The sequence below is a fragment of the Heterodontus francisci genome, chromosome 3, assembly GCF_036365525.1.
Source record: "Heterodontus francisci isolate sHetFra1 chromosome 3, sHetFra1.hap1, whole genome shotgun sequence".
NCBI classification, from domain to species: domain Eukaryota; kingdom Metazoa; phylum Chordata; class Chondrichthyes; order Heterodontiformes; family Heterodontidae; genus Heterodontus; species Heterodontus francisci.
In genome coordinates, this window is record NC_090373.1 from 12,788,020 (window position 1) to 12,815,131 (window position 27,112).

At 41.7% G+C, this 27,112-nt stretch overlaps 1 protein-coding gene across 2 annotated transcripts in view; it reads left to right on the forward strand.

The window, feature by feature from the left end:
- lmbrd1 (LMBR1 domain containing 1) overlaps positions 1-27,112 on the forward strand; it is a 343,563-nt gene that overhangs the window by 45,843 nt on the left and 270,608 nt on the right. For both annotated transcript variants that reach the window (XM_068020139.1, XM_068020140.1), the window contains exons 2-3: positions 5,351-5,527; positions 14,482-14,545. In XM_068020139.1, the coding sequence (XP_067876240.1) occupies positions 5,351-5,527; positions 14,482-14,545 (241 nt within the window). The remainder of the gene's footprint in view (positions 1-5,350; positions 5,528-14,481; positions 14,546-27,112) is intronic.

Below are 27,112 nucleotides of genomic sequence, written 5' to 3' on the forward strand. Positions count from 1 at the left end.
CACTGCATCGCCTCCAGTGCAAGTATATCCTTTCTTAAATGTGGAGACCAAAACTGCACACAGTATTCTAGGTGCGGTCTTGCCAAAGCCCTGTACAATTTTAGTAAGACTTCTTTATTCCTGTACTCCAATCCCCTTGCAATAAAGGCCCACATGCCATTTGCCTTCCTAATAGCCTGTTGCACCTACATGTTAACTTTGTGCGTTTCTTGTACGAGTACACCCAAGTCTGTCTGAACATCAACCAGTTTCATCCCTTTAAAAAAAATTCTGCTTTCTATTTGTATGACCAAAGTGAACAACTTCACACTTCCCTACATTATACTCCATTTGCCATCTTGTTGCCCACTGACTTAACATGTCTATATCTCTTTGTAGCCTATGCCCTCCCTGCAGCTTACTTTTTCACCGAGCTTTGCTCATCGGCAAACTTAGATGCATTATTCTTTGTCTCTTTATCCAAGTCATTCACACTTGCGACACCCCTCTATTCACTGCCTGCCAACTAGAAAATGCTGCACTTATACCCACTCTCTGTTTCCTGTCTGCTAACCAATCCTCTACCCACGCTAATATATTACCCCCAACACCATGAACCCTTATCTTGCGTATTAGTCTTTTATGTGGCCCTTATTGAATGCCTTTTGGAAATTCAGATATACTACATCTACTGGTTCCCCTTTATCTATCCTACTATCCTACTAGTTAAACCTCAAAAAATTCTCATAAATTTGTCAAACAGGATTTCCTTTAGTAAAACCATGCTGACTTGTTCTAATCGTACTATGCTTTTCCAAGTGCATTGTTAAGACTTCTTTAATAATAGTTTCCAGCATCTCCCAATGACTGATGTTAGGCTAACTGGTTTGTAGTTCTCTGCTTTCTCTCTACCTCCTATCGCAGTAGTGGTGGTACTCAACCACTCTTGGTGATGGGCATTGAAATCCCCCTCCCAGAGTACGTTCTCTGCCCCGGTACTCTCAATGCTTCTTCCATGTGCTGTTCAATATGGAGGAGTACCGATTCATCAGCTGAGGGAGGGTGGTAGATGGTAATCAGCAGGAGGTTTCTTTGCCCATGTTTGATCTGGTGCCATAAGACTTCATGGGGTCTGGAGTCAATGTTGAGGACTCCCAGGGGAACTCCCTCCTGACCGTATACCACTGTGCCGCCACTTCTAATGGGTCTGTCCTGACGGTGGGCCAGGAAATGCCCAGGGATGGTGATGGAGGAGGCTAGGACGTTGGCTGTAAGGCATGATTTATTGAGTATAACTGTCAGGCTGTTGCTTGATGAGTCTGTGGGACAACTCTTCAATTTTGGCACAAGTCCCCAGATGTGTCCCCAGACAAGTGGTAGAAGTGTCAGTGGGGGAGTATTTCGGGGATAGTGACCGTAACTCTGAGATTTAAGGTAGTTATGGAAAAAGACAAAGATGGACCTGAAATAAAGGTACTGAGTTGGGGAAAGGCCGATTTCAATATTATAAAACAGGATCTGGCCAAAGTGGACTGGGAGCAGCTACTTGTAGGAAAATCTACATCAGACCAGTGGGAGTCATTCAAAAAGGAAGTAGTGAGAGGGCCAGCATGTTTCTGTAAAGGTGAAGGGTAGGACCAACAATTCCAGGGAACCCTGGATATCAAGGGAAATAGAAGATTGGATAAGGGAGAAAAAGAGAGGCTTATGGCAGATTCAGCGGGCTGAAAGCAGCAGAGGCACTAGAGGAGTATAGGAAGTGTAGTGGGGTACTTAATAAAGTAATTAGGAGAACTTGACGGGGAATGAAAAAACACTGGTGGACAAGATAAAGGAAAATCCAAGGCGTTTTATAAGTATAATCCCTGAAGGTTGCTACCCAGGTTAATAGGGCTGTTAAGAAGGCATATGGTGTGTTAGCTTTTATTAGTAGGGGGATCGAGTTTCGGAGCCACGAGGTCATGCTGCAGCTGTACAAAACTCTGGTGAGACCGCACCTGGAGTATTGCGTGCAGTTCTGGTCACCGCATTATAGGAAGGATGTGGAAGCTATGGAAAGGGTGCAGAGGAGATTTACTAGGATGTTGCCTGGTATGGAGGGAAGGTCTTATGAGGAAAGGCTGAGGGACTTGAGGTTGTTTTCGTTGGAGAGAAGGAGGAGGAGAGGTGACAATAGAGACATATAAGATAATCAGAGGGTTAGATAGGGTGGATAGTGAGCGTCTTTTTCCTCGGATGGTGATGGCAAACATGAGGGGACATAGCTTTAGGTTGAGGGGTGATAGATATAGGACAGATGTGAGAGGTAGTTTCTTTACTCAGAGAGTAGTAGGGGCGTGGAACGCCCTGCCTGCAGCAGTAGTAGTCTCGCCAACTTTAAGGGCATTTAAGTGGTCATTGGATAGACATATGGATGAAAATGGAATAGCGTAGGTCAGATGGTTTCACAGGTCGGCGCAACATCGAGGGCCGAAGAGCCTGTACTGCGCTGTAATGTTCTAATTCTAATAATAAGGGCAAGAGGATAACCAGGGAAGGAATAGGGCGCATTACGGACCAAAGTGGCAATCTGCGTGTTGAGCTGGAGGACATAGGTGAGGTTTTAAATGATTACTTTTCATCTGTGTTCACGATGGAGAAGGTCGATATAGGCGTAGAGATCAGGGAGGGGGATTGTGATATACTTGAGCAAATTAGCATTGAAAGGGAGGAAGTATTAGCTGTTTTAGTGCGCTTAAAAGTGGATAAATCCTCAGACCAGATGAGATGCATCCCAGGCTGCTATGTGAGGCAAGGGAGGAGATTGCAGGGGCTCTGACACAAATTTTCGAATCCAGAGGACTGGAAGACAGCGAATGTGGTACCATTATTCAAGAAAGGTAGCAGGGATAAACCAGGTAATTCCGGGCCGGTGAGTCTAACATCAGTGGTAGGAGAAATATTGGAAACAATTCTGAGGGACAGGATTAATCTCCACTGGAGAGGCAGGGAGTCAGCATGTCTTTCTCAGGGGAGATCATGTCTGTCATTTGATGGAATTTTTCTAGGTGGTGACTAGATGTGTGGATGAGGGTAAAGCAGTTGATGTAGTCTACATGGACTTCAGTAAGGCTTTTGATAAGGTCCTGCATGGGAGATTGGTCAAGAAGGTAAGAGCCCATGGGATCCAGGGCAAGTTGGCAAATTGGATCCAAAATTGGCTTACTGGAAAGAGGCAGAGGGTGATGGTCGAGGGTTGTTTTTCCGATTAGAAGCCTGTGACCAGTGGTGTATCACAGGGATCGGTGCTGGGTCCCTTGCTGTTTGTAGTTTACATTAATGACTTAGATGTAAATATAGGAGGTATGATCAGTAAGTTCGCAGATGACATGAAAATTGGTGGTGTCGTAAATAGTGAGGAAGAAAGCCTTAGATTACAGGACGATATAGATGGGCTGGTAAAATGGGCAGAGCAGTGGCAAATGGAATTTAATCCTGAGAAGTGTGAGGTGATGCATTTTGGGAGGACGAACAAGGCAAGGGAATATACAGTGGGTGTTAGGACCTTAGGAAGTAGAGAGTCAGAGAGACCTTGGTGTACTTGTCCATAGATCACTGAAGGCAGCAGCACAGGTAGATAAGGTGGTTACGAAGGCTTATAGGATACTTACCTTTATTAGCCGAGGCATAGAATATAAGAGCAGGGGGTTATGATGGAGCTGTATGAAACATTAGTTAGGCCGCAGCAAGAGTACTGTGTACAGTTCTGGTTGCCAGGCTATAGGAAGGATATGATTGTACTGGAGAGGGTGCAGAGGAGATTCACCAGGATGTTGCCTGGGATGGAGCATTTCAGCTATGAAGAGAGACTGGATAAGCTAGGGTTGTTTTCCTTAGAGCAGAGAAGGCTGAGGGGGGATCTGATTGAGGTATACAAAATTATGAGAGGCGTAGATAGGAAGAAACCTTTTCCCTTAGCGGAGGTGTCAATAACCAGGGGGCATAGATTTAAGGTAAGGAGCAGGAGGTTTAGACGTGATTTGAGCAAAAATATTTTCGGCCAGAGGGTGGTTAGAATCTGGAACGCACTGCCTGAAGGGGTGATAAAGGCTGGAACCCTCACAACATTGAAGAAGTATTTAGGTGAGCACTTGAAACGCCATAGCATACATGGCTACGGGACAGGTGCTGGAAAATGGGATTAGAATAGATAGGTGCTTGATGGTGGGCACGAACACGATGGGCCAAAGGGCCTGTTTCTGTGCTGGATGACTCTATGACTCTGTTAGTGAGCAGAACTTTGCAGGGTGAACTCGGCAGTATGTGCTTTTGTCCTTGCTGGTGCCTGGTGTTCTGTCCGGATGTATTCTTTATCAGCTTTTTTGCAGCGGTTTGGTACAACTACCTTGCTAGGCCATTTAAGGGTCAATCACGTTGCTGTGGGCCTGGAGTTACATGTAGGCCAGAGCAGGTAAGGACAGCAGATTTCCTTCCCTAAGTGAACCAGATGGGTTTTTATGACAGTCCAAATTAATGAAACTAGCTTTTTATTCAGATGTATTGATTAATTGAATTTAAATTCCACCAGCTGCTGTGGTGGGATTTGAACTCGCGTCACACTAGTCTGGACTTCTGGATTACTAGTCTAGTAGCATACCGCTAAGCCATTATATGGTTTGAAGCAATGGAAACAATTACATATAATGCACAGCACAAAAGCAAACCATTCGGCCCAACCAGTCCATGCCAGTGTTTATGCTCCACTCGATCCTCCTCCCATCCTTTCTCCTCTATCTCTATCAGCATAATCCTCTTCTTTCTTCTCCCTCATATGATTGTCTAGCTCCCCACTAAATGCAGCTGTATTATTTGCTTCACCTACTCCCTGTGGTAGGGCGTTTCACCTTCTTGCCACTGTCTGGGTAAAGATTTTCTTCTGAATTCTCTATTACTTGGTGATTATCTTATATTGATTTCATCTAGTTTTGCGCTTCCCGACAAGTGGAAACATTCTCACTATCTCTATTCTATCACAACATTTCATAATTTTAAAGTCCTCCATTTGGTCACTTCTCAGCTTTCTGTTTTCAAGAGAGACCCAGCCTGTTCATGCTTTCCTGATAGCGATATTCTTGTAAATCTTTTTTGCACCCTCTCCAGTGTCTCTAAATCCTTCTTTTTATAATATGGCTGCCAGAACTACACAGACCTGAAAGGTTAACTCTGTTTCTCTCTCATAGATGCTGATAGACCTGCTGAGTATTTGCAGCATTTTCTGTTTTTATTTCAGATTTCTAGCATCCGCAGCATTTTGCTTTAGTATATTTGGGATGTTGTGATTCAGACGGAGGTGATCATTTCCATTAATGTTTTTTCTTTTTGTGTCTCGTAGGCAATTTTAATGTTTTGCTGGACGTATATCCGTCGATATCAGAGTCAACAGGAAAGTGAAGTTGTCTCCACCATAACTGCTATTTGTGCACTTGCTGTTGCACTGATCACTTCATCGTTGCTGCCTGTTGACATATTCCTTGTTTCTTATATGAAAGACTCCAAAGGGTCTTACAAGGTACCGTACAAATATGAGGCTTATTCTGTAATCCTATATAAACTGATCACTGTTCATGCAACCTGTGCTGTGATTCAAACACATTTCTGAAAATATAACTTTTATGGTAAAATGCTTATTTCCTAATGCTGTTAATTCTACCGGATTGATTACCATGTGCAGTTTAATTTATTAGTTCTTGGTGCTTGCAGGGGAGAAGTTTAATTTATAGAGGAGGAAAGTTAATTTTCCACAGCATTTATACTTGGTAAAAAAATTAGATGATAGAGTAAAGTCATCCCTATAGAATTTACAGGTTTGGCTTTAACTTGAAACATAATTCCACCCCCACCGCCCTGCCTGAATTTTGGAGTATTTTATGGGAACAAAGTGAGTATAACTTTATTTATTCAGTTTCTACATGCAAACTGAGCAGTGTGGGGTGAGTGGTGAAGGGTTCAGCGAAAGAGAATATCATATGGATACTATTACATCAAGGAACCTTTTGCTAGAATGCAAACCTTTTGGCCAGATGCATAATGTTGCCGTTTTGGATTGCTTTAGTCATTCCTCTGAGAAACCATTGACCATTTTGAGGTCCTGCTCTTGGGTTTGGGTGAAGAGTGGGAACTTGATCAATCTATTCTTTAGTCACGGATTATGGTCATTAGTGACATCGTATGAAGGCGATAATTTATGTGACTGTTTTACAAAGGATGAGGAGAACCAGATGTGATCAGTATTGCTGCAGTGACATTGAATATTTTGGATGACTGTTATACATTTTGTGATTGACCTTGCCTTGTGGTAAATGTGGCTGGCTTCATGTGATTCCAGTTGCAAGATCCTTCTGCAGTTAATATAAAAAAAAGTTACCATGGTACAACAGCATCACCTTTGAGTACACATTCACCTCCCTATTCTGCTAATTTGGCAATTTGTTAGTGGTACTTCCCACCATTGAGAATTGTTATGTAAGTTGATTTGCAGTGCAACTGTGCCTATTTATGATGATCTCTGCCAATTAATTATCAAGCATACACAGTATGTTTTTTGTTAAACTGAAATATTCCAAGATGCTAAATGTGTCATTGAGGTACTGACAGCTTACACAAATAGTGCCATCTTAATTTGCTTATACAACTATTTTATTCAGCAATTTACATGATTTAATTAGGGCTCAACTAAAATTAAAGGTGAAAAGAAAATTTCAAACACTACAAGTTTGAAATGAAAGAAAAATACTCCAGCAGTTTGATTGCTGCCTAAGTGAAAAGTCAACATTCTTCTACAGATTATAGTCCTGCTAGGAAAGCGGATAATCTCAATTTGCAGATGTTTGTGTAATGTCATAATCACATGTCAGATGTGTCCCTATGTGAATGACCCAGCTCCTGCATAATAATGAAGGATTTTCCCTATCCTGCAGTGTCTGGTTTTCCCCAGCAAAGGATGAACATTTACTTAACCTGCGCACAATCCACTGTCAAATATTTATGGTACCAATGACTTTTCACCAATTATTCACAGTTTATTTTTTTAAAGATGATGGCCAGTCAAACACATTGTAAAGTATTTTTGTTATGGTTGTCACTGTAGCTGGTCAGGATGTGGTCTCGGGTGTCTGCCCTTTTAGCATGATACCAGCAAAAGAACAAGGAATCCTGCCTGAGTCAGCTGGCTTTGCCCTATCCTCCAACTGTACTGCCCAGGCTGCAGGCAACACTGCTCAACAGTCATATAGCATTGAAATTTACGTCCTTGCTTCTGTTGGCACTGACAGAGAGTGAGAAAAAGAGAGGACTTGCATCCTTCACAACCTTAGGACATCCCAAAATGTTTTACAGCTGATGAAGTACTTTTGAAATATAGTCACTGTTACAATGTAGGGAAATGTGGCAGCCAATTTGCACATAGCAAGGGGCCTCAAACAGCAGTGATACAGTGATCAGGTAATTTTTATTTTGTGTTGGTTGAGGGATAAATATTGGTGAGAACTCTCTTTACCTACATCTGAGAGGGCATATGGAGCCTCTGTTCAACATCTTATCCAAAAGACAGCACCTCCAACAGTGCATCAGCCCCTCAGTACTGTACTGGAGTGTGAGGTTAGATTTTGTGCTCAAGCCTGTGGGTCAAATCATATGGGACTAATGGTTAAAGAAAGATATTTTATACACTTATGTTCACCAATATAATTTCTTGAACAATTGAGATTCATTCTACAGCAAAATTCAATTTGAACAGTCACAAGTACTTTAATAGTCAGATTTTTAATGTCTGGACTGCTTGTTACTTAAAAATTCCCTCTTTCAACTTTACATTATGACAACAAGACAGGCATTAGATGAAAATGGTCTCCTTAGGGAGTCCTAAGAATTTCTCATTTAGTTAAACAGTATGAGAGTATATTTATCCTGTTCACCTTGGCAAATCTTTGTTGACTTGGTGCAAACTGTCCAATGACTTATTTATCCCATCTTTCTATAAATTTTTCAGTCTTCCCAGTATTCCAGTACTTAACACTTTTTTGCTGTTACCAGTGCTCTTTTCAAGTAATGTGTTTTAAAAGACCACTTTCTAGGTCATTGTTCCTACGACCCATTTAGAGGAACCATAGAAAAATTAAGGCACAGAAGGAGGCCATTCAGCCCATTATGTCCATGCCAAATGAAAAAACTAGCCGCCCAATCTAATCCCACCTTCCAGCACCTGGTCCATATCCTTGCTGGTTACATCACTTCAGGTACATGTCCAGGTACCTTTTAAAAGAATTGAACATTATAGAACCATAGAAACGATAGAAAAATTTATAGGGAAGTTTACACAGTGGGTTCATAATTAGTTCACGTCCACAATGGGCTAGTTTCTGTGGCACCATTGGTGTAATCCTTGCAACTGCTGACGACCGGTTGGTTTTATAGGTTGTCTATTCCTAGGGAAACATGGGAACAGGTGCTTTCCATAGGAATAGATGAACATGTAAAAAAAAGGCTAGTCTTTTGAGCCGCCTTTATCCTGCTGTGATGGGTCTTCTATACCACCACCCACAGTCCCCACATCCCCCAACCCCCAGACAGCCATACAGTCTCCTGGGAGAAAAATACCAGTTTAGGAAAATGCCGGGAAATTCCTCACCAATCCCACCCAAAACAATCGAATAACTTCCAAGAAACCATGATTACTGGGTGACGCAACCCCCAATAACATACCCATCTTCGGTGCCATGCTCAGGAACTCATCTTTATGCAGTGAATCACACTCAGTCCATGTACTAAGCATCTAAATGGTTTCTTTATTTACATAACTAGTGCTTGCTTCTTGTAGTCCTCCCTAAGTTATTTAGCTTAAATAGCTCCTGATCAGATCTTACCCTTCCGCTATTTTTGAGCTCAATCACCCAAATCTTCAACTTTCTGAAATAAAAATATATAGATCTCTTAGTTTATCCTGATAACTTAAGGCTCTTAAACTAGAAAGGACCGTATTTCTTTTATGTTGTCAGGCTGTGCAGTGTTTAATAGATTCGTTGATGAATATCACTTGTTAAACTGGTTTAATGTTGGCATGCAGGGAACTGGCAGAAGCACATTGTAGACTCACTTAACTTTATGGATCAGATCCGAGGTATTGTGTGAAGAAATCTTAATTCCTCATGTTCACACTGCTGTACAAACAAGTAGGGAAGACTATTAGAGATGGGTAATTCTTTTTAGCATCCTTTTAAAATGACTCATCCTTCCATTGCCTATTGAGTCAAAACTTGGCGATAGTAAAATACTTTTAAGTGAACTGCAATGTCCAATTCTTTAGATGACCAAACAAAGTGGTGGGTGTCACATTAGATGGAAAATAAAATGCTATAGCTATGTCATGTTAGAAATGAGAACAGAAAGTGCCGGAAATACTCAACAGGTCTGGCAGCATCTGTGGAGAGAGAAACAGAGTTAACATTTCAGGTCTGCGACCCTTCATCAGAACTGGCAAAAATCTAACAGTCTTTGAGCAAGTAAGAGGGGGGTGGGGGGATGAAGTAGAACAAGAAGGAAGGACTGTTATAGGATGGAAGAGGGAAAGGTTAAATGACTAATGTCATGGAACAGAATGCAAATGGAGTGCTGAATAGTTGTAGCGAAAGACAAAACACGAGTCCAAATAGAGTGCTAATGGCAAAATAATGAACAGGTCTGTACGAAAGCAAAACATAAAAAATAAGTTTAAGACTAGCACATGGTTAAAAAATAAATAAATAAAATAAAAAATGGTATATATATATTTAAATAAATAAAAGTCAAAATAAATAAACAAGAAATAATGGGGCCCATGATCTGAAATTATTGAACTCTATATTGAGTCCAGTAGGATGTAGAGTGCCTAGTTAGAAAATGAGGTGCTGTTCCTCGAGCCTGGAACACTGCAGCAGGCCGAGTTCAGAAGTGTGGGCATGAGAGCAGAGTGAAGAATTAAAATGGCAAGCAACTGGAAGCTCGGGATCCTGCTTGCGGACCGAGTGGAGCTGTTCTGCAAAGCGGGTACCCAATCTACGTTTGGTCTCCCCAATGTAGAGGCGACTGCATTGTGAGTAGTGAATACAGTATTCTAAATTGAAAAGTACAAGTAAATCGCTGCTTCACCTGGAAGGAGTGTTTGGGGCCTTGGATGGTGAAGAGGTAAAAGGTCAGGTGTTACACCTCTTGCGATTGCATGGGATAGTGCCATGGGAAAGGGAAGAGGTATTGGTGATGGAGGAGTGGACCAGGGTGTCGTGGAGGGAACAATCCCTTCGGAATGTGACAGGGGAGGTGAAGATGTGTTTGCTGGTGGCATCACTAGAGGTGGTGGAAATTGTGGAGGATGATCCTTTGGATGTGGAGGCTGATGGGGTGGAAAGTGAGTATAAGGGGAATGCTGCTGCAGTTCTGGCAGGGAGGGGATAGGGTGAAGGCAAAAGTATGGGAAATGGGTCAATCACGGTCGAGGGCCTTGTCAACCACAGTGCGGGGGAATCCTCGATTGAGGAAAAAGGAAGGCATATCAGAGGATCTTTTGTGGAAGGTTGCAACATTGGAACAGATGCGTCGGAGACAGAGTAACTGGGAGAATGGAATGGAAGTATTACAGGAGGCTGAGTGTGAGGAAGTATAGTCAAGGTAGACGTGGGAGTCGGTGGGCTTACAATAAATAACAGAGGACAGCCAATCCCCAGAGATGGAGACAAAGGTGTCGAGGAAGGGAAGTGTCAGAGATGGATCATGTGAAGGTGAGAGAAGGGTGGAAATGGGAAGCAAAGTTGATAAAGTTTTCCAGTTTGGGGCGAAAGCAGGAAGCGGCACCGATACAATCATCAATGTACTGGAAAAAGAGTTGGGAAAGGAGCCTGAGTTGGACTGGAATAAGGAATGTTTGACATATCCTACAAAAGGATAAGCATAGCTAGAACCCATGCAGGTACCCATAGCAACATCTTTTATTTGGAGAAAGTGAGTAGAGTTGAAGGAGAAGTTGTTCAATATGAGAACAAGTTCAGCCAGGTGGAGGAGGGGAGTGGTGAATGGGGACTGGTTGGACCTCTGTTCAGGCAAGAAGTGTAGAGCCCTCAGACCATCTTGGAGGGGGATGGAGGTGTGGAGAGATTGATGTTCAGAGTGAAGAGGAGACAATTAGTGCCAGGAAACTGTCGAAATTACGTAAGGCATCCGAGGAATCACGGATGTCGGTGGACAAGGGGAGAAAAAAAGTAGAATCAAGATAGGAGGAAATAAGATCAGTGGGGCAGGAACAGGTTGAAACAATGGATCTACCAGGACAGTTCTGTTTGTGGATATTAGGAAGGAGATATAAGCGGGCTATATAAGGTTGTAAGTAGAGGGAAGATCTCCAGAGGAGATGAGGTCCGTGACAGTACTGGAGACAGTGGCTTGATGTTCGGTGGTAGGGTAATGGTCCAGGGGGAGGTAGGAAGAAGTGACTGAGAGTTGGCGCTCAGTCTCTGCAAGGTAGAGGTTGGTACGCCAAACAACAGCACCACCCTTGTCAACAGGTTTGATGATAGACTTGAGAGAATGGGGTGCAGCAAGTTCAGAGAGAGAGAGGTTTGAGTGAGTGAGGGAGGCAGAGAAATTACGACGGCCGATGTCTCGCTGACAGTTTTCAATGAAAAGATCAAGAGCGGGTAAGCGGCCAGAGGGAGGGGTCCAGGTGGAGGAAGAGTACTGGAGGTGGGTGAATGGGTCCACTGGTCGGTGGGAGGACCTTGGCCAAAGAAATGAGCCCGGACGCAAAGGCAATGTTAGAATATCATTGGCATAAAGGAAGAGGGTGAAAGTGAAAAGTGGAGAAATGGCATGATCTCATTATCGCTACCTGCAATCAGCTCTGGTTCCCATTGCATCTGATAGCCTCTGTCTTTGGCTGCAATCTCTTGTATCTCCATCTTTCCTAGATTTACCCTGTTAAATTATGATCTTCCCAACCCAGCCAAGAAGTTGCTTACAACGGAAAATTCAATAACACTTTTCTCTATTTTTATTAAAATTACAGGCTTTTCTCATGAACAAATGCTTGAATCGGAACAAATCTTGTCATCTTTACCTATTCTAACAGCTTTGCTTATGTATGAATTTAATAATGTCATTCTTGGTGTTACGACCAACCGCTCCAATCAAAGCCCCCACTCAAAATATACGATTCTGATTGCGGTGGGACCAACGCACTGTTAATTCAATCCCGGTGTTCCACAGATCGGCTAACATATTATTGAAAACTTTCCAAATTAAAGAAAGATCCAGCCAAATTGTACTATCTATTAACTCCCGAATGAGGCTAACCAAACCAGGTGTCTTTAAATCAATAAATGAACTCTTTAATTAGAAGAAATAAATTGTTAAACACTATGAAGATATAAACGACATTTAAAATAGAAAAAATTAGAGTCCTTGCAAATTTACAGTCCAGTGTTGCTTGAAGTTTTCACAGGATGTTGCTCGAAGTCTTCACAGGATGTTTGTTGCTTGAAGTCCTCACAGAATGTTGCTTTCCTTTTCCAGCGAATTTCAGTAATTAATGACTTGCAAACTCTTTCAATGGAATCAATTTGGCTTTAGTGTTTTTGAGGGATAAAAGATTGTCTCAGTCTAACTTCCCTTTCTTCAGTTTAAATTACCAGAGATTTCTGTCTTGGCTTGACTTTTTAGAATTTTGAGAGATAATTAAACAGACTAAATTCCTATTCCTTCAGTTTAAATGGTTGAGAGCTCTTTTTCCAGGTGCTGTCATCACAGCTGTGTCTCTGTGTCTGTTAGAACCAACTGTCTTCAACTCAAGCCAGTTCAAAACAAATGTATCGCATCAGGCTCACTCCTAATGGCTATATCTATGGTAACGAGAATGCACCTTTGAATTGCAGTCTCCAAATGGCTGTTTCTAAGGCAATGAAAATGCACCTTCCTATAACCCCTGAGGCTTGCTGGCTGTTAAAGCAATACTTATCCCTTGCAAGCCTTAAAGGCAAACTGCAAGTTCCGAAAAAAACTACAGGGCCATGACACTGGTAACTGATGCAGCTTTAGGAGGTCATTGCCCATCAGTGCAGTATAACATGTTGCCTCACTCTAAGAGTTACAATTCAGCAGTAGTTTTTAAGTTACTGGACAGTAGCTAGATTACAATTACAATTTTTGCAATTCTATTCCGAGTGCGTGCGAAAACATTGAAACAAATGTTGTAAATCAAACACAGCAACACTTTCTGAAAAGGTATATTTTACAATGTGATTGAATGGTTCTCTTTTGCTTTTAGTTTACTGTTTTTGTGTGAGACAGATGTGTATATGGGAAATCTAAGATGTGAACTACACATCTCACAACTTTTTTTCAGATAGAATTTGGTGTACTCTTAGGCTTTACATTGGTCTGCAAATAACTATGGCCATATAATTAAACTGAAAGTCCACAAACTGAAAATCCACTTACCCTTAATGGTTTATCAGACTGCATAGGTGTAAATAGGAACTATTGTATCTGAACAAAACAAGTGTTACGACCAGGTGAGAAAGGTGTCTCGGGGCCCCTCTCAACCTTCACCTGGTCTGACCATAACAGGGTTTAATTTTAAACACACCGTGTTTTCCGCTCCCCCTCGGCGAATCCTTGTTCACCGCTTTCCAATTATAAGGCAAAGAAACCAGCACAAACAGGCTTTCTTAGGTTCAAAGAAGAAAAGTGGAAATTTATTAAGCTTGAACTTCAACTCTAATTCAGTTGACGCCTACGGATACACGATGTGCCCACGCTAACATGCATACGTGATACACACATGCAAATAGAGACAGAAAAGAGCAGAAGAAAAATAAAGTGGAAAAATTTGAGGCAATATCTGGAGAGTTTTTGTTACGGTTCATCGAGCTCACCGTAGAGTCCTTGATTGTAGGTAGATCTTGCTTTTCATTGGGACCCAGCATTCTTCTTAAACCTTGTTTGCTGTAGGAGACTTCTCTCTCTTGGGGTTCATGTGTCTTCAGAGCCTTGTGAGAAAGAGATGGGAGCAGACAGGAGAGATCTTGTCAGTCCAGGAGCAAGCAGTCTTTCTCAGTTCAAACTGTTTGTACAAGTCAGAAAAACCCAGGTTGCCAAGCAGGTTAGTCATGTGACTAACTAGTCTGACCACGTCTCGGATTGTCTCACCTTAGCAGTCTCTGGAATGCTCCTCTTACACACAGTACCTGGTGATCAAGGTCCATTGTGGGTTGAATATGTCAGGGAATGGTCCTTTGTCGTTCCAAGCACTGTTAATATGCAAATACCTTTTCCAGCCACGGCTGATCTGTTTAACAAGTCCTTTTTTCACTCCAGTAACAGTTCAAAATCAATGTTCATGACAAAATTAATGTGCTTCGTCCTTGGCAGGTGGGGACCTAGCATGACAAGGTTTTACCTCCCAATGTACCTCCCAATGACGTCACATATGTTTTTTTTTAGGAATGGGCGGCAGATAACATCACAAGGCAGAATATTGAAGACACTGTGTTGTATGGATATTACAGTAGGTATTCTGATTTTTGAATTGTTTTAGCAAATTTAATTTTGTAACATACTTAAATCCTTGGCTGATTTCTGCAAAATTGGTAATGGAGCAGGAATAATTTTTTTGATAGCTGGCATTTTGAAGAGATGTTTGTATTGGCTTGTCCTCTGTTCTTTTTCTCCTGCAGTATTTTTTTAGTTTAGTTTAGTTTAGTTTAGAGATACAGCACTGAAACAGGCCCTTCGGCCCACCGAGTCTGTGCCGACCATCAACCACCCATTTATACTAATCCTACACTAATCCCATATTCCTACCACATCCCCACCTGTCTCTATATTTCCCTACCACCTACCTATACTAGGGACAATTTGTAATGGCCAATTTACCTACCAACCTGCAAGTCTTTTGGCTTGTGGGAGGAAACCGGAGCACCCGGAGGAAACCCACACAGACACAGGGAGAACTTGCAAACTCCACACAGGCAGACCCAGAATTGAACCCGGGTCGCTGGAGCTATGAGGCTGCGGTGCTAACCACTGCGCCACTGTGCCGCCCCAATTCTTGTGTATTCTTGGTACACAAAAAATTTCTCTGTTGTTTTGGTCTCCCTTCCAGTTTGTAAAGTTCAGTACTTATTGAAAGGTATTTCTGAAACTTTATTATTGTGATTTGAATTACATCTTTGGAAGTTGCTCTTCGTTGCTTCATGGCTTGGGTATTGGCTTACTGGAGCTTATCGACCAGATTCTGATGACTAGTGACTTAAATGATCAGCTAGATGTGGGGGACAAAGCAGTATCAGGCTTGGTATTATGAAATGGTGTGGATCAAGGTTGGCTAATCACTAGCTAAAGATCACCATGACATGGTAGAATTTAGAAGAAGATTTGAGATAGAAAAAGACTATTAGTTTCAGTAAAGCAGACTTTGAGGGGATGAGGAAAGAGTACTCTTGTGTAGGGTAGATCCAGTGAGGAAATAGAACAGATTCAAAGATGTAATTAGGAGATTGCAAAACAAGTACATTTTATGGGATAAAAAGTGCAGTTGTTGCCAAATGGGCAATAACAGAAGTAATACTGGGGATAAGGGAATCAACAAGAAATTTTGCTTCAAGTATAAACTACAGCTATAATTAAAAGCAAGGATGAGTATAAGGACCGATTAAGAGGTACTGAAGTCTATAAGGAGAGACAAAATATGTAAAATGAAAATAAGGCTTGTGCTTATACAGCGCCTTTCACAACATCAGGACATACCAAAGCACTTTACAGCCAATGAAGTACTTTTGAAGTGGAGTCACTGTTTTAATGTTGGAAACAAATTTGTGCACAGCAAGCTCCCACAAACAAGCAATGCGATAATGATCAGATAATCTCTTGGTGATAATTGAGGGATAAATATTGAGCAGCACACCCCTGCTGTTTGAAATAGTGCTATGGGATCTTTTGCATCCGCTGAAAGAGCAGATGAGGCCTCGGTTTAACGTCTCATCCGAAAGACAGTATCTCCAACAGTGCAGCCTTCCCTCAGTACTGCACCTGAGTGCCAGCCTAGATCTTATGGTCAGGTCTCTGGAGCGGGACTTGAACCCACACCCTTGTGACTCAGGTGAGAGTGCTACCCACTGAGCCACAGCTGACCACATGATGCATATTGGAATTGTGAAAGATTTTTTATAAAGATTCTTGGAGACAGCATTGGGACCTATAAACCAGAGCTTTCTGGGTTGTGCATGATACTGGTATTTAGCTGGCAATATGGAAGGATGCCCTGGTATGTCCTATCCACAAGAAAATAGGATAAATCTTATCTGACCAATGACAGGCCATCAGCCTCTTAATCATCAGTAAATTGATCAAAGGAGTCAGAAATAATGCCATCAAGTGACACCTACTTACCATTTGCTTGCATATCAATGTTAATTTTGGGTTTTGCCTGAACTACTCGGCTCCAGACATCATAACAACCTTGGTCCAGACTTTGATTCAATAACTGAATGCCACGGGAAAGATGAGAGTATCTGCCATCAATATTGAGGCAACATTTGACTAAGTGGCTTGAAGCAGCCTCAGAAAACCTAAAGTCAACGCGAGTCAAAAATCCAATGGTTGGAGTCATGAAGGACACAAAGAGAAAGGATGGTCATGATTGTCTAATTGTCACATCTCTGCAGGAATGTCCTGGGACTAACTGTCTTCAACTGCTTCGTCAATCACCTTCCTCGCATTATATGATCAGAAGTGGGTCTGCACAGTGTTTAGCTTCATTCAGAACTCTGAAGATACATCAATATTGTGAGAACACCATTTACCCCTATGTTGCCCTCTAAGCCTCCTGATTTGTACATATATATTGATGCTGCCTTCAATGGCATTGAGGATGTTTGGCAATTGGACATCTGTGGCATGTGGGATTGGCCTGATGGATGAAAATAGGCTTTTCCATTTTCGGTTCTTGTTCTCTTAAATTTGTGGATGTGTTCACTCATTTTCTGGCATCTGTAAGTCACCAGCACTGTCGCTCATCTGTTTTTAAAATAGTATGGAAAACATGGTGCAATTTCCTGCAGTTTAGCAGGAAAAGTTTGCAGCGATACTGAAGACATTTGCTTATACAACTCCTACTATACTGTCTCCAGTGGTTTTTGTTCCCTGTCTATTTCTACTCCAGCTATAAAACTAGCAATTGCTTTAACCTGGTGGAACAAAAGGTACTGGGTCATTTGCAATGTATCCTAGATGCCTAGGTGCAATGCTGTGCACCAGACTCATTTGTACCAATTGCGTGATGCAGGTCCTTGTGAGAGAAGCTTTTGTCAAGAGAAGTTTCAGCTGTGTTCTTGACTCTTCCCCTAACGTCCTGATGATAGGTGTTTGAGGGCATTCTGTGTCCCTACAGAAGATTTCCATTTTTTTGTCTCAATCCACCTTGCTGCATACGTTTCAACCTATAAAAGTTGAAAAAGCTTATAAAGAACTTTTTAAAAAAATGACATGCCACTGAAAAGCAAACACTGACTACAGATCCAGCCCAGGCCAGTGAATAAGTTTAAATTCTTTTGCGTTGGATTTCTGGAATTTTATTAGTATTTTGGGATTCTGTTTGTTTGTTTGGATTTAGTTTACATAGCTTGTTTTTCTGTGAAAACGAAAACTCAATAACTTCACATGGCATACAAAAAGTAGTAGTTACAGTTGGAGTACAATGGGACATGAGCGTTCGTGACTTAGCTGCGGCTAGAGCCAGTATTCCATCAATTGTAATTTTTGCACTGGCAAATTTAGAACTCTTGATGGGGAAATGAACTCTGGAGTAAAATTTATTTCCTAATGGAGACTGCTAGCATGCTGGATCAAGATTTATGCAATGCACGTATTAGGAAAGGGCGAATGCGAAGGTGCCCTTCTCTGGGAATGGCTGCCACTATGGACAAGCACTTGTGAAGGCTAATTCCTAGCATAAATCTGAATAGGAAAATGTTTGTACTGGTAGCTTACTCCTTATTTGTGGAGTCAAATTTTATCATTAAAGCATTTTGGTGAAACCATCTTAAAAAAAAAAAAGCCTTTGGCTAAGTTGGTTGAAGGTGAAGAATGAAGCTTGACTACCCAACTTCCCTTCCGGACCCCCATGTTTGTTGATATTGTTAACGGTTCTTTCTCTTCAGGTACTGTCTCCCTTTCCTTCAAATCTGCCATCTTCACCCCTCTCCTCAAAAAGAAAAGCTGTTGACCCCTCTGTCCTTGCAATCTGCCACCCCATGTCCAACCTTCCTTTTCTCTCCAAAGTCCTTGAATGTGCTGCTGCCTCCCAAATCCGTGTCCATCTTTCCCGGACCTCCATGTTTGAATTCCTCCGATCAATCTTCTGCCCCTGCTACAGTACTGAAACGCATGACATTTTATGTAACTGTGACATTGGTAAATTATCCCTCCATGTCCTTCTCAACCTGTCTGCAGCCTTTGACACAGTTTACCACATGATTCTCCTCCAACGTCTCTCCACCATCGTCCAGCTGGGTAGTTCTGCATTCGCATGGTTCCATTCTTACCTTTTCAGTCGTAGGCAGAGATTCGTCTGCAATGCCTTCTTTGCCCACTCCCTAACTGTTATCTCTAATGTCCCCCAATGATTATTCTTGCCCCCTCCTATTCCTGCTGCCCCTTGGTGACATCATCCTGAACCACAGTGCCAATTTCCACATGTATGCTGACGACACCCAGCTGTACCTCACCCCGACCCCTCTACTGTCCCTAAATTATTATACTGCTTGTCTGACATCCAATACTGGGTGAGCAGAAATTTCCTCCAACTGAATATTAGGAAGACTGAAGACATTGTCTTCGGACCACACACCCCCTTCCCCCCCCCCGCCCCCCTCCCCCCCCAATCTCTGCTGCCCAGCCACTGACTCCATCCTTCTCCCTGGCAACTGTTTGAGGCTGAACCAGACTGTTCACAACCTTGGTGTTGTATTTGACCCTGAGATGAGCTACTGACCACATATCCACCCCATCTCTAAGGTCGCCTGTTTCAACCTCTGTAACATCGCCTGTCTCCACCTTGCCTCAGCTCATCAGTTTCTGAAATTGTCACCCATGCCTTTGTTACCTCTGAGCTTGACTATTCCAGTGCTCTGCTGCCGATTTCCCACTGTCCACCGTCTGTAAACTTGAGCTCATTCAAAGCTTTTCTACCCCTGTCCTAACTCTCACCAGGTCCTGTTCAGCCATCACCCCTGTGCTCTCTGACCTACGTTGGTTAAACACACCTTTATTTTAAACTTCTTATCCTTATTTTCAAATGCCTCAATGAACTCACTCCTCCATATTTCTGTAACCTTCTCCAGCTCTACAATTCTCCTTCAAATCTGCCCTCATCACCGTTCTCAAGAAAACTGCTTCAACAGCAACTTCTAAACCCGTGACTTATATCACTTAGAACAAGGGCAGCAGAAGCATGGTAACATCACCTCCTGCAAATTCACCTCCAAGTCGCACACCGTCTTGATTTGGAAATATGTTGCTGCTCCTTCATTGTCACTGGGTCAAATTTCTGGAGCTCCCTCCCTTAATAACCTACACCACAAGGACTGCAGTGATTCAAGAAAGCAGCTGACCACCATTTCTTGAGGGCTTAGGGATGGGAAATAAATGCTGGCCTTGCCAGCAATGCTTATATCCTATGTACGAATAATAAAAAAATCTGCAATCCTCCAATTCTGGAATCTCGAGCTTTTTTAATTTTAATGGTTTCATCATTGGTGGCCATATCTTCAGCTGCTTCCCTAATTTTCTCTGTCTCTCTACCCCTCTTCCTTTAAGACACTACTTAAAATTTACCTTTGACCAAGCTTTTGGTCGCTTGCCCTAATGTGGTTTGGTGTCAAATTTTGTTTGTTCTTGCTCCTGTGATGTGCCTTGGGATGTTTTACTGTGATAAAAGTACAAGTTGTTGCTGCAAGCTTTCTTGCTATTAGTGTTTCCACATTCTAATATAAAAAAGTTAAGTAAGAAATATCAAATAACCTTTACATGTATGAAAGTAGTGAAGCTCTATCACAATAACCAAATCCCTTCACTGAGTGGGTTCAAATTTACCCGGAGTGTCTCAAATTTTAAATTTACACATCATTGCTTGCAGCTGCTGTATTATTCCCTTACTTAACATTTCTTTGCTTCAGAATCTAAAAAGAATTCCTTCTCATTGTGTATATATATCACATACATTTGAAAATTCTGTTCCACTTGTGCAATTCACAGTCAACAGGATTCAGTAGATTTGTGACTTCAAGTCATGCTCCAGGGAAGTCATGGTGGGAACTCATGTACCATCACCTCTTTACCATTGTTGGATCATGGTCGTCTTTAGTCCTTTGAATGTAACTGAGCAATGCACTTCCTGACCACGTTTTAGCTGATTTCGTGGAAGCATAGAGCTATTTTTCTGTGTCTTCCTTGCACCCATTTATTTTATCTGCTGCTTACTTTATAAAAATTTGAAGTATGCTTCTATAAAGAGGTTCATTTATTCAGAGGGGGAAAGACATGACTATAATTTTCACTTTGGGTGATGTAAAGTGGGCGATGTACATTCATCCACCTGTTATATATATCTCCTGTTTGTCATTTCCATTGAAGTCAGTGGAAGTGAGAGAGATGTAAAACAGGCAGCTGAATCGATATTGCCAGTTTTACACCATTACCCAAAGTCCAAATTGTACCCCATTTTATCCAGTTTCCTAAAGAGACAGCCTTTCATGTCAGCCTTTCCATTTGTTTGTGAAATTTTAAACCGCATTCAGAGAATAAAGGCTGGAGCACAAAGAACAGTACAGCACAGGAACAGGCCATTCGGCCCTCCAAGCCTGCACCGATCTTGATGCCTGCCTAAACTAAAACCTTCTGCACTTCCGGGGACCATATCCCTCTCTTCCCATCCTATTCATGTATTTGTCAAGATGCTTCATAAATGTCATTATCGTACCTGCTTCCACCACCTCCCCTGGCAGCAAGTTCCAGGCACTCACCACCCTCTGTAAAGAACTTGCCTCGCACATCCCCTCTAAACTTTGCCCCTATGTCCCCTAGGAACTGACTCTTCCACCCCGGGAAAAAGCTTCTGACTATCCACTCTGTCCATGCCGCTGATAACTTTGTAAACCTCTATCATGTCGCCCTCTCCACTTCCGTCGTTCCAGTGAAAACAATCCGAGTTTATCCAACCTCCTCATAGCTAATGCCCTCCAGACCAGGCAACATCCTGGTAAATCTCTTCTGTACCCTCTCCAAAGCCTCCACGTCCTTCTGGTAGTGTGGCGACCAGAATTGCACGCAATATTCTAAGTGTGGCCTAGCTAAAGTTCTATACAGCTGCAGCATGACTTGCCAATTTTTATACTCTATGCCCCGACTGATGAAGGCAAGCATGCCATATGCCTTCTTGACTACCTTATCCACCTGTGTTGACACTTTCAGTGACCTGTGGACCTGTATGCCCAGATCTCTCTGCCTGTCAATACTCCTAAGGGTTCTGCCATTTACTGTATACTTCCCACCTGCATTAGATCTTCCAAAATGCATGACCTCACATTTGTCCGAATTAAACTCCATCTGCCATTTCTCTGCCCAAGTCTCCAACCGATCTATACCCTGCTGTATCCTCTGACAATCCTCATCACTATCCGCAACTCCACCAACCTTTGTGTCGTCCACAAACTTACTAATCAGACCAGCTACATTTTCCTCCAAATCATTTATATATACTACAAAGAGCAAAGGTCCCAGCACTGATCCCTGCGGAACACCACTAGTCACATCCCTCCATTCAGAAAAGCACCCTTCCACTGCTACCCTCTGTCTTCTATGACCGAGCCAGTTCTGTATCCATCTTTCCAGCTCACCTCTGATCCCGTGTGACTTCACCTTTTGTACCAGTCTGCCATGCGGGACCTTGTCAAAGGCTTTACAGAAGTCCATATAGATAACATCCACTGCCCTTCCTTCATCAATCATCTTTGTCACTTCCTCAAAAAACTCAATCAAATTAGTGAGACACGACCTCCTCTTCACAAAACCATGCTGCCTCTCGCTAATGTTGAGTAAATGTTGAACTTTGCCGTAAGGGTGGTAATCAGCCCGAGCAGATTGCCTACCTGTTACAAACCCCGCCTAATGTTTATAATTAATCAGTTGCTGTTTCCTTTTAAAATTTGGATCATGTTTTGTTTCTTTATTAGTACTTTATTCTGCAAACTATGTAGAATACATTGAGCCTTTAGAAAGGAAGCGTCCAGAAAATCTTGCGCGGCCAGATTTTGCTGTCAGAATATGGTGAGGCTAATGGCGCTCGCTGCTATTTTTGCGTAATTGGTACAGCAACTTCAGGTGATGAGCAAATGAGCAGTTAAAAGTCGATATCTAAATGTTTCTGTCCAAGTTGTGCCGCTCCACTGTTAGCTTAATGAAAACAACATTTTGCTGTCTGCCTCACCATTGAAAAACATTGAATGTCATGAAGTTGCTGCATTTGTGTGATAGATATCAATAAATCTGCAGCAGATATTTGGGTGAGTATTAAAAGTGTAAGTACCTTTAAGCCATGTGATAAGTGTTAACTACTGCCAATCAGCCTCTGACATGGACGGAGTTTGGAGTCTCATTCGTTCAAGGTTTGAGTTTTTTAGGGAGTCATTTTAAAATTTGTTTTATCTTCTGTTTTCCTTGTCTCCTTTCTATTTCTCTCAGCCTGAACTCTCTTTCCCTCTCTTTATTTCTCTTTCTGTGCCTGATATGACATTGAATTCAACCCCTTTAATTCGCCACCTCAGTCTTTTCGTTGTTTGTTTCCTAATCCTTAAATCTGATTGTTTAAGGAGACGTCCTGTTGGTTGCCCTGTTTACTGAGGTCCGGGTGCCCTGTTCCCGAATGCCTGTTATGAGGTCGCACTTGCAGCTACTTTGTGGCAAAGGTTTTGAGCTCAAGGGTGCAGGAAAATGTCTTAACTTAATAACCGATACCATTTTATGTCTTGCTACAGCAAAATCTGACCCATAAACTTTTACAGATTGGAGTTTTGATTTTAAGAATCATTTAACCCTTTTCTGTCCTAGCCTCGTGTTGAGACAGGCCCAGATCATATTCTGGGAAAACTATGCATACCTTTTGAGATATCTTGTAAGGCAGTGTTGCCAAATGTGGTCTCATGTTCCTGCACTGCATGATCCCTGTGCTTATGGTGGAGCAACAATACATTTTTGCTTGTGTATGAATATCTTGCATCATAAATTTTAAGGTACTTAAGCTCATAACTCCCATCATCTTGCTGTTGATATTCACATTAGCCGCCTTTTTGTTCCTCTTCACACAACAGGTGCAGTGGTCTTCAGGAAGTTATTGAAGTCCTGCTTTTGTCATTTATGTGAATCTGGAGTGTATGAGGTTAATTGATTGTGTGCAGGGGTGAAAGCTGAAGCTGGCCAGAAATTGAGACTGAATGCTTTGCTAAGAGGATAGTTGGTCTTGAGTTGCTTATGTGAATGAACTGAGCTGTGGTGAGAAGATTGAAATGGATGTGGAATTAACCTCAGGTGGGAAGAGACAACATAAAGATGGAAGCAGAATGAATGAGCAATCTGAATGGAACAATGACATCAAGCACACAGGAGCATTTAGAGAGCAGAGCAGACCATGACATCATCTGTGACTTTGTGCCAAAATTGCTTATGACATTGTACTCGGTCAAACTGAATCATCTTCCCTTCTGCCCATGGCATCTCAACACCACCCCACTCCCCAACACCGCACCCCCCCCCCCCCCCCACCACTCCATCAACCCTTTACCTTCACAACACTCTGTTAGCCTTGCCCATCTATGTTCTCAATTGGAGAAACTCAGTCCATCACAGTAGCTGTACTCTTGAAATAATTTCTATATCAGGGCCGATGTAATGACAGGTAGCATGTTAATAATTGCTGACCCACTAGAAAAGAGATGATAATTCTGGATTTTCCTCAAATGCTTTTAGCAACCTTCGTTTAATTTTTTGTAATCATCTTTCTCTTCTCTGCCGGTTGACGGCCCAGAGAATTGTAGAGCACACAAATAAAAGGATATGTAGATTTTATTTAAAAGGTCACTCTCCCTGTTAGGCAAATCTCTTATTTTAATTTGACATGAGGAAGGCGTATTTTCCTCTCTACAGATCTCTATACTTGCCTCTTCATTTACGCAGTATAATTACACTGTTCTGTCTTCCCCAACCACCCTAGTTTGGGATCATAATTTTTATGTTCACCTTGAATAATAGTGTGGAATTTTTGCTTTCCTGTCCAAAGAAGAATATTGCTTTAGCTCACTGTTACATAGCTTCTATTAATATCCACTTGGATTCACTTTTACTTGCTGTGTCACTGACAAATACTTACTGCTATATGTAGATGAAAACCTGTAAAACCTACCTCCAGTAATCCCAAAATGAGAATTCACTGAAACGTTCATTTGTATGTTGTTTTCATGGACATTGCTTCTAATTCTGGAATAAATGTATCTGCTGCCACAATAATTAGGTATTCTACCAGTAGATGGAGGCAAAGTACCTTTTAGAAATGCTGGTTATTGATGTACATAATCTGTGTGTTTGCATGGGTAATTTTCCTTCCTGTTGCTGATCACTACATCAGGTCTGCAACATGATAGTGGACAACAAATGGACAAACATGGGTATTGTCCCATTCACACCGGAGATAACTTGCAAACTTCTCTAAGCTGTTTTTGTAAATGATTTGTTTCCTGAAAATCTGTACTTTAGATTAAACCACCTGGCAAGTCAATGGCTAGGGTAGTACTATATGTCTTAAAACACACAATCATTTCCAGTTTTTTTTTTAATTGTGGAGAGAACTGCATTAGTTCCTATCTGCGATCTTGGCACGTGAGGATGTTTTGCATCCCATTGTAGCACAATGTTGTCTCTGGATTTCAGTGAGATGTACTGCAGGATGTATGAAATTTTCATATGGTATACATTTTACACTGGAAATCATCCAAAATTGTGATTGAGTTTTATATTTTTGTCTTTTCAAATGTTAGTTATGCCAGAATTTTGAATGTTCAAACTGGATAGGCTATAGGACTGTTGGTGGCAGTAGAGGTTATGAATTAATAGTGTCCCACAAGATGTGCAGTAATACCATTGCTACCAATGCACAGCACTGTGGCACTTCCTATGTGCTGTAACATCATGTTAAGGTAGAAGGATACTTTTTATGTGGCAGGTTGGGATTGGGGATACTTTCTTTATAGGGTTTACTGGCTATACATGCTCCATCAGGTTTAGTGAATAGGTACATCTCCTTCCCAGTAACGTTACAGGAAGGTTCTCTCCTTCCCCCTTGCTCCGTTTCTGCTCCCACACCCCCCTCCCCCCACACTGCCATCCCACTTCGATCCATTTCTGATCTCAGTATTGATTATTAAGTTTCCTGCCGAAAAAGTCCAACATTATTTGCAACTGAAGGGCACTGGCTTGACAAGGAAAGAGGACAGAACATCGCTTTTTTAAATTGCCAAAACTGCTACTGTACATCTTGTAGATTGTCAAAAAATTGCTCAGCTCTGACGTTTTCTTTGAGTAAAATCTGAAACTAATTGGAATGGCGGTCATGTTGAAATTCTGCTCCATTTTCTTGATGCTTCTCCCACTCGTTCACTTACTAGAGTGTTAAATAGATCAGTAGTTCTTATAATAGAGGCTCTCCCTTTCTTTGCTATCATGCATAATGGAAAGCTTTATCTGAGATCTTAGCTTTACTGATAGTTTTGCAGAGTTCCATGTACTGACTGCAACTCTGGTCTCAATGGAACATTTCCCTGTGTGGCTATGTGTAGAATGAGTAATAATGATGCAGCTGGTCAGACTTGATGGTATTCTCGGTTTAGAGAATAGTTTCCCTGCAAGATCTACCATGTGCTCAACCCCCAGCTGCCATCTTTTTGATATTGTGTGCTCAGAGAGTGTATCCTTTGTCAAATCCTCAGTTTAGTACCATGCTGCATGAGTGGGAGTTACAGTTGTGCTGTCCTCTTGGATCAAGATTGGGTGAAAATAGTGGGAACTTTATTTGAGAACTTAGCTAAATTTGGCTTGCTTTGGAATACATTTTACAGATTACAAGAACCTATTCGATCTCACTACTGCTCCTGTAAAGCAGTGTTTAGTAGAAATTACTGACTAGCCACCAGTGTGCGCACAGTGGCACAGGAATAGCCACATGTGCTAATTTTAGCAGATAACGCCTTGCATACACTCTCATAATGCAGGTAAATGTACTTCACACATTTATATGTATATAAACATATACCAACCAAGGAAGTAAAGCATGCTGATCAAAAAATGCTCGCACACCTAGGCATTTTACCAACAAATGCACAAAAAATATTAAAATACACATTCAGATGCAATGCTAATGGTTATTGATATTGCATGTTCAATGATTGTGTTTACTACTCATATTTCAGTTAATAATCGGAAGTGCAGTTTGCTTTATTTGGATTCCTAATTATATATGCTTGGCTAGTGGCTAATGTATTGGAAAGCACTGCTTTAAATCTACATAAATCCAAAGCTGCTTAATAAAACTCCTTTTTGGATGCAGATTGTGCATTCCATTGATGGCTGAACCATAGTGTGCCATGCCGCTTCTGTGTACATGAATTCTTGGTACACGCATCTTGATATTTGAAAGAGGATTAGTGAGGCAATGTAAGGTGTATCCATGAATGAATGCCTGGCTTTTGCTTATTTAATTTTAAATGATTATCCAAGTAAATTGAGTAAGATGGGTATCCAAGATAACTGGTTACACTCCAGGTATAGAGAAGAGGGTTGGCAATATGTTTGGAAGCTGTGGGATGAAATTCCAGAGGAAGGTGAAATCATTCAAAATCTTCCCTATTTAAACTCCTATTTTATATTCCACAAAAAGGTTTATGAAAAATAAAACTGGACGGCATCAACACAGGAATCCGACATGACAAAGGCACAACCAGCCCACTGGACCCGGCATGGTTCCTCCTCAGTA